The sequence below is a fragment of the Desmodus rotundus genome, chromosome 7 (assembly GCF_022682495.2).
Source record: "Desmodus rotundus isolate HL8 chromosome 7, HLdesRot8A.1, whole genome shotgun sequence".
Lineage (NCBI taxonomy): Eukaryota > Metazoa > Chordata > Mammalia > Chiroptera > Phyllostomidae > Desmodus > Desmodus rotundus.
Genome location: NC_071393.1, coordinates 75,355,973 through 75,364,195, shown reverse-complemented (window position 1 = coordinate 75,364,195; position 8,223 = coordinate 75,355,973). Strand labels below are relative to the sequence as shown.

The 8,223-nt window shown below is 36.3% G+C and overlaps 1 protein-coding gene across 26 annotated transcripts in view; it reads right to left on the bottom strand.

The window, feature by feature from the left end:
* Positions 1-8,223, bottom strand: part of MGA (MAX dimerization protein MGA) — a 157,714-nt gene that overhangs the window by 27,027 nt on the left and 122,464 nt on the right. For 18 of the 26 annotated variants that reach the window (XM_045201199.2, XM_045201201.2, XM_045201200.3 and 15 more), the window contains exons 10-13: positions 7,346-7,569; positions 5,461-5,631; positions 4,776-4,848; positions 29-546 (exon numbers count right to left, since the gene is read on the bottom strand). In XM_045201199.2, coding sequence (XP_045057134.1) covers positions 29-546; positions 4,776-4,848; positions 5,461-5,631; positions 7,346-7,569 — 986 coding nt within the window. The remainder of the gene's footprint in view (positions 1-28; positions 547-4,775; positions 4,849-5,460; positions 5,632-7,345; positions 7,570-8,223) is intronic. The other 8 variants (XM_053927672.1, XM_045201204.2, XM_045201205.2 and 5 more) reach the window with 2 other exon arrangements.

Sequence of the window (8,223 nt, the reverse complement as noted above, 5' to 3'; positions counted from 1 at the left end):
CTGCACCCAGATTAAAGATAATTCTCACCTGGATAAGCCCAGATGTGCTTGAACTGGGTTTACGTTTATAGGCCACAAGCTTCCCTGCAGGAGAAAGCCCTGCATAAAAGGGCAGACCTTTGCCTCCATGTAATCTCTCCCTCACTGAATCCAGGGCATCTGTCTGCACAGGAGAGATATCATCCATTTTCCCAGGGGATAATGGACCATCAGGAGTCTCTGATCCAGATTTCTCAGCCATATCATCTTGGTCTTGACATGATGGCATAGAGATTTTCACACGAGAAGAATAAACAGGGGGGTTCTTCTCACCCCGGCTCTTTCGCTGAGAAGCCAACTCAATGATGAAGCTGCCCACCTTAAGTGATTGTGGCATGTTGCTATTGATGTGCTGGGATAAGATGCTCAAGATCTTGTTCCTATCCTCCTCCCAGTTGCAGTCTGAGATGATTTCTATCAGTTTGGTGGGACCACCAGGTGACCTCTGATGCACATAAGAGGTAGAAGAGGATTCCCCTTCATTACAGGAAGACTTCCAGCTCTTTTCTGATAAAGAATTGAAAGATATTTCTGCATCACAGCATTTTATACTCAACTTTGAAAGACTTATATCTTCCCTAAGATCTCAGAAAAATGCCAGGCATACAAAAATTCGACAGCTGCCCAGTGTCCCATTTCCATGTATTTTCAATGATAATTTAACACTCATAATTTTAGTTTTCCAGGAAAAAGAAAGAGTCCAGAGAATCAGGCTATAATAGTCCTCATTGCCTGAAACCTAGGCTCTCTAATAAAAAGAGAGTCCCACTTAAGACTGCTCTAAAAATTCATAAATATTACATGAGAAAGTGTTATCCTGCAAACAAAGCATAATCAATACAAGCAAGGTTAAAGCTTATTCAGTATACTGTTCTGCTATCCGTATAGACAAAGCAAAGTTATTCGCCAGATGCTCTGTAACATGTGACAGGCAGAATCAATCCTAAAAAATAGCAACACATAGTGTTTTGGTTTTTAAAAAAGTGCACTCTACCTCTAATTTCTTTTTCTTTAAATATTTTGTTTATTCATTTTTAGATAGAGAAGAAGGGAGGGAAACATCAATGTTTGGTTGCCTCTCGCATACCCCGCAACCCAGGCACGTGCCCCAACTGGGAACTGAACCTGTGACCACTTGGTTCATAGGCCAGCACTCAATCCACAGAGCCACACTAGCCAGGGCATCTAATTTCTACTACAAATACTTCTGAATCACTTTCTGTTTTTTTACTTCTGAATTACTTTTCTACATGTAGATATTATTGCTCCACTTCCACACAACTCACCATGTTTTATATTCATGGCAACATGTTAACTAAATGTCTATTTCATCAGAACCTAGATTTCTACAGCAGAGAGAAATCTACTCTACTTTGTTTGAAAATACTCTCAAAGTTCTACAGTTACAGGTATGTCAGGATATAGATCTTGTCCAGCAGGCTCCTCAATGTACCTCAGTGTGCTATAAAAACATTTTCATTGTTTGTGAGTATAATGCAATTTAAAACAAAAAGTTGGAAACCACTGCTGCTTAACTGTCTAAAGTGTTAGGAAACAAAACCAAAAACAAACAGTTAACTCCCTAGACATTACCTCTCATCAAATTTGGCAGTAGCCTCTGGTAGATAAATCAGTGATACTCCTTCCTTTCTCCCTCTACATTTCTCCAACAGCAATAGCTATTGAGAACCTGAGGGGAAATTTCAATAGCTAATGATGCCAATATGACTGAGGTTTGAAAAGAAGTTTAAAAACGAAAACCACAAGACAGGGATGTCTACTTTCACCACTCTTATTCAACACAGTACTGGAAGTTCTAGTCAAAACATCAGACAAGAAGAAATAAAAGGCATCCAAATTGGAAAGGAAGAAGTAAAACTGTCATTATTTGCAAATGACATGACACTGTATAAAGGGAACCATAAAGATTCCACCAAAAAACTACCAAAACTGATAAATAAATTCAGTAAAGTAGCAGGATAAAAACTAAATAAATAAATCAGATATCAGTTGCATTTTTATACATGAATAATGAACTATCAGAAAGGGAAACTAAGAAAACCATCCCATTAAAAATTCCCTCAAATAAATAAATAAATAAATAAATAAATAAATAGCTGGCCTTCGCTGGTGTGGCTCAGTGGACTGAGTGCCAGCCTGCAAACCAAAGAGTCGCCAGTTCAATTCCCAGTCAGGCACGTGCCTGGGTTGCAGTCTGGGTCCCGGGTTGGGGGTGTGCAAGAGTCAACCACACATTGATGTTTCTCTCCTCTTTCTCCCTCCCTTCCCCTCTCTCTAAAATTGAATGAATGAATGAATAAAATAGTTAGGAATAAATGAACCAAAGAGCTAAGAGACTTGTACTCAGAAAATAGTAAGATACTGAAGAAAAAAGTTGAAGATACTAATATATGGAAGCATGTACTGTGTTCATGGGTAGAAAAAAATGAACATCATTAAAATGTCCATATTACCCAAAGCAATCTACAGAATCAACACAATTCCTATCAAAATACCAATGGCATTTTTCACAGAACTAGAGCAAATTATCCAAAAATTTATACAGAACCACAAAAGAACACAAATAGCCACAGCAATCTTGAGAAAGTAGAACAGAGTTGGAAGTACCACACTACCTAATATCAAACTATACTACAAGGCTATGAAAATCAAAACGGCATGGTACTGGCATTAAACAAATATATCAATGGAACAAAATAGAAAGCCTAGAAATAAATCCATGCATATACAGGCAAGTAATATTTGACAAAGGAGTTAAGAATATACAATGAGGTAAAGATTATCTACTCAATAAATGGTTTGGGACAAGTTGAACACATACGGGGGGGAAAAATGAAACTAGACCACCTTCTTAAACCATATGCAATAAAAACTCAAAATGGATTAAAGACTTAAATATAAGACTCTAAACCATAAAATTTCTAGGAGAAAACATATGCAGTAAAATCTCTGACATTTCATTACCAATATTTTTTCTGACATATCTCCTTAGACAAGGGAAGCAAAAGAAAAAATAAGTAACACAACATCAAACTAAAAAAACTTTTGAACAGCAAAATAAACTATCAACAAAATAAAAAGACAATGTGCTGAGTGAATGAAGATACTCACCAATGGTAAATCCAATAAAGGGTTAATATTCAAAATACAGGGTAGGACAAAAGTAGGTTTACAGTTGTTTGTATGGAATACAATAATTAATAAATAATAATTCAAGAATAAGCCCTGGTTAGTGAGGCTCAGTGGGCTGAGTGCTAGCCTGTGAACCAAAGGGTCACAGGTTGATTCCCATCAGGGCACATGCCTGGGTTGTGGGCCAAGTCCCCAGTAGGGGGCACATGAGAAGCAACCACACATTGACATTTCTTTCCCTCCTTTCCCCCCTCTCTGAGAATAAATAAAATCTTTAAACAAACCAACAAAAAAGAATAAATTCTGTGTTTCATGTACTCACAACTATAAAACTAGTTTTTCCTCACCCCATATATAAGGAACTCATACAACTCAACACCAAATGAATAAATAAATAAATAAAATATGAGCAGAGGACCTAAACAGACACTTCTCCAAAGAGAACATACAGATGGCCAATAGACATATGAAAAGATGCTCAACATCATTAATTGTCATAGAAATGCAAAGTAAAACCACAATGAGATTTCATCTCACACCTGGCAGAATGGTTATTCCCAATAAATCAACAAACAACAAGTGTTGGCAAGGATGTGTTGGTGGCAATACAGACTGATGCAGCCACTGTGGAAAACAGTATGGAGGTTCCTCAAAAGATTAAAAATGGAACTGCCTTATGACCCAGCAATTCCACTCTGGGTCTGTATCTGAAAAACCCAAAACACTAATTCTAAAGAATATGTGCATCCACATGTTCGCTACAGTGTTATTTACTTCAGCCAAGACGTGCAAGTATCCCAGTGCCCACGCACAGACAAGTGGATAAAAATGTTGTGGTACATATGTATCTACAGTGGAATATTACTCAGCTTTAAAAAAGAATGAAATCTTACCATTTGCAACAGCATGGATGGACCTAGAAGGCATTATGCTAAAGTGAAATAAGTCAGTCAGAGAAAGACAAATACCATATGATTTCACTTATATGTGGACTCTAAAGAACAAAATAAAGAAAAAATTGAAATGGACTAAGATACAAGAAAACAAACTCATGGCAGAGGAGAAAGGACTTGGGGGTTTAGTAAGAAAGGTGAAGGGATTAGGAAGTACAAATTGGTAGATACAAAACAGTCACAGGGATATAAAGTACAACACAGGAAATACAGTCAGTAATATTATAATACTTATGTATGGCGCCAGGTGGGTACTGGAAATATCAAGGAAAACACTTGGTGAGGTTTATGATTGCCTAACCACTATGCTATATACCTGAAACATACAAAATAATACCGAGTGTAAACTGTAATTGAAAACTTCAATGAAATTTTTTAAAAATCGCTGACCTCATACTAAATGCCTCTTACAACATACCACAGCAATGAATGAATTTTATTTGTTCAAACAGGTGATAAAGAGACCAAATAACAGGAAAAAACTTATCTACCATCTCTACTTTTAGCAGAAGCTAGAAACAGGGTAGGTCGACATATTCAGGATTGGTAGTTTTGGTGTCCTCTCAGTTTTATTATACTCCACACCTATATAATTACTATCAAATGATAAGATCTTGCTTTCGTGCTAACCTTGTGATTTATCAGAATCATCCTCCAGGTCACTGGTAATTGGTTTCAAGGGCTGTTGTTCAGCATCAAGCTCCTGAAGAACAGAATAACACAGAAATACTTCAATTTGACACATTTAATATCAATAGGCTAAGACATAAGTATTAAATCTCTCAAAAAAGTCTGAAACAATAAAAAGATTAAAGTGGCAACAGCTTCAGAAATTTCTATCATACATGCATTACTATATTACATAGCCCTTGGCAAAAACAAGCAGACTTGCTTAGCAATAATATTCTTGACAGTGACTGAGTCCCCAAAGAAAGAATTTACATTGTATTTTATAGTGTATTCTAGTAAAGAAGGAAAAATGTTTGCTGTTTAATGGTCCAAGCTTCAATTATTTAGAAATTTCACCAATGTGGAAAGATATAAATCCTAACAATTACAGATAAATAATTTAATTAAGACTAAAAATGTTTAAAAAATTACTCCAGCATTAAAAAGAGTAATACTTTAAAAAACCCTGATAAACTTATTTCCTAGAATAAGTGTGCAGAAAAACAAGTAAATTGATATACACATCAAGTAAGCCTTCTCTGCCCCACAAGAATTACTCCAAATTATTCTGATAGTAATGCAAAATCTAATACCAGAAACAGGAGACTGGAAGTTAAAAAGAGAAATCATGCAGTAAGTAATTCACCTTTGCATTATAGTTCTTGGGACTAGAATGACATGAACTGGGCTGATGAAATGATGGGGATGGTGACAGCTGTCTATGTTCCTCCTTTTTTCGTTCATATACTCGAACTCGGGCACAAGTCATCATACTTTCAAAATACAAGTAGACAGGATCCTTGTCCTCTTCCCGAATCTGTAAGTTTCATACAACAAAACATTACAAATATTGGAGCAAAAAGTCTCCTAGACTCTGAAAGACAAAGGTTGTTTAACTTCCCTTTCTGTTACAACACTTGAAATTTAAAATGCAAGCTTTAAAGTTAAATAGTACAAATACAGTTCATAAGTGTTAAATCTTGGTACAATCAGAAAGAATAGGATTCTCTATCAAGAAATTTCAGATCATACCCTGGCTGGTGTGGATCAGTGGATTGAGTGCCAGCCTGCAAAACGAAGGGCCATCGGTTCCATTCCCAGTCAGGGCAAATCAGGGCACAGGCCTAGGTTGTGGGCCAGGTCCCCAGTAGGGGATGTGCAAGAGGCAATCACGCATTGATGTTTCTTTCCCTCTTTCTCCCTCCCCTCCACTCTCTAAAAATAAATAAATAAAATCTTTTTAAAAAAAATTTCAGATCACACCAGAGAAGTGTTTCTCAAGTGATCTGTAGTGAAGAATACATTTCTTAATACTAGTCTAATATACACTAATATGTTTATAAAATACAAAAGTAATTACTAGAAAAATGCAAAATAGAGCATTAGAAAAACAAAAGATGTAAAATGACTATCAACTTGCTATAAGTTTCTAAATATTTACTCTTTTCCACAGGTACTTATTTTATCACACACTGGTAACAGTTTAGATCAGCACCGGTACAGAGACCCACTAAACAACAATGAACTAAAAGATCTTTGTTCAATTTAACCAACTGGGAAGACTGAAATGGATTTAATAATCAGAAATGCTTATCAGCTCTTTTACCTATCAGTCTTCACAAAGACATAATATATTAATTATTTTAAATCTTTAACTTTACTTCTTGCTTTAAGAAAATGAGTTACTTTTTAAAGCTTTTTCTTAATGATTTTCTATTAATAACATGTACTACATCTCAATATACTGCACTACACTACAGGAATAGAGTTTATTTACTTTTTTTAATCCTCAACTGAGGACATTTCCCACCCCCGTTGCTTTTAGAGAGAGAAGACACATCAATTGAGAGAGAAGCATCAACTGGTTGCCTTCTGCATATGCCCTGACTAGGGACCAAACCAGTAACCTAGGCATGTGCCCTGACTGAGAATCAAACTGGCATCCTTTCAGTTTGCAGGCCAACACCCAACCAATGAGACACACCAACCAGTGTGGAATAATGGTATTTTTAACAGACTTTTGCAAGTCAGGTTTTTTAAAAAGCCCATCTTTATAATGATCCTCCTGAAGAGAGATTTGGCTGTATTTAAGAATTACTACTACTAACCTCTACTTTTATGACATTTTTCAAGTGCCAGCATCTAAACCAATTAAATCAGAAAGGAGATGACTTACAGGCATATTACCTGAAAGTAAAATGATTCACAAAATATAAACCAAAGATTGGGTTGAAATGCATCATCTTTACAAATGATTTTTGCAACTTGCAATAAGATGAAACTTCAGCCCTGACTGGTGGTGGCTCAGTTGGTTAGGCGTCATCGCACAAAGTGAAGAGTCACCAGGTTCAATTCCCAGTCATGGCACATGCCCGGGTTGCAAGTTTGGTCCCCAATCAGGAAATGTACAAGAGGCAAACAATTGACGTTGCTCACACACATTGTTGTTTCGCTCCTTTCTCCCCTCCCTTCCCCTCTCCTTAAAACTAAATAAATGAAATCTTTAAAAAAAGATGAAACTCTAGGCTTACCACAGGATTGGGTTTGGGAGTATATGACCGTGCAGGTTTAATTCCAGTGAGCAGTTTGCCCTTCACAGTAGATGAAACTTCTGGCTGAGGCAACAATAATGGTTTCGTGGGCTCAATGACAGAAGGCGTTGGAATATAAACTGGCTCTGGATCGACTTCACCTTCTACTTTCACCCACAATGGATAATGTCGAACAGGCTGTTCAGGTTCTGTTTCACATATAGCTTAACGAGAGGAAGTATAAGATTTTAGATGCCTTTGGCAACAAAAAGTTTACTGAGGCCTTGCCAATAAAAAATGTTAACTCATTAAAACAATCAAATAGATAACCCCTAAAAAACCTTTAGTTCCCCTCATGCACCTTAATTTACTCATTTATTAATCAAATATCTGTTGAATATCATAAATGAGATACTATTTTAAGCACTAGAGTGAACACAGCTATAAATAAAGCAAAGGTCTTGCCCTCACGGTTATAAATAGGAGAAAATAAACTAATAAACATAAAACATCAAATAATAAATGCCATGTAGAAAAATGAAGCAGGATAAGGAATGAGAAGTTAACAAGAAATTCTACTATATTTAACACTGTCAGTAAAGGCCTCTATAATCCTAGAAAGACAAACATTCTACACCACCATTTTGTAATTTTACAAGTAACAACAACAGATATTTATTGAACCCTACTGTATACCTACACTAAGCACTTAATATGTTTTAATTCATGACTGTCATGCACTCCTTGAGATATTACTACCCCCATATTGCAGAAGCTGAGATTCCAGGGAATCTACAGTAAGAGGCAGATCAAGAATCAAACCCAGTCAATGTGGCTCCAGAGAGTGAGCTGTTATTATTGCCTTCTGATGGCAAACT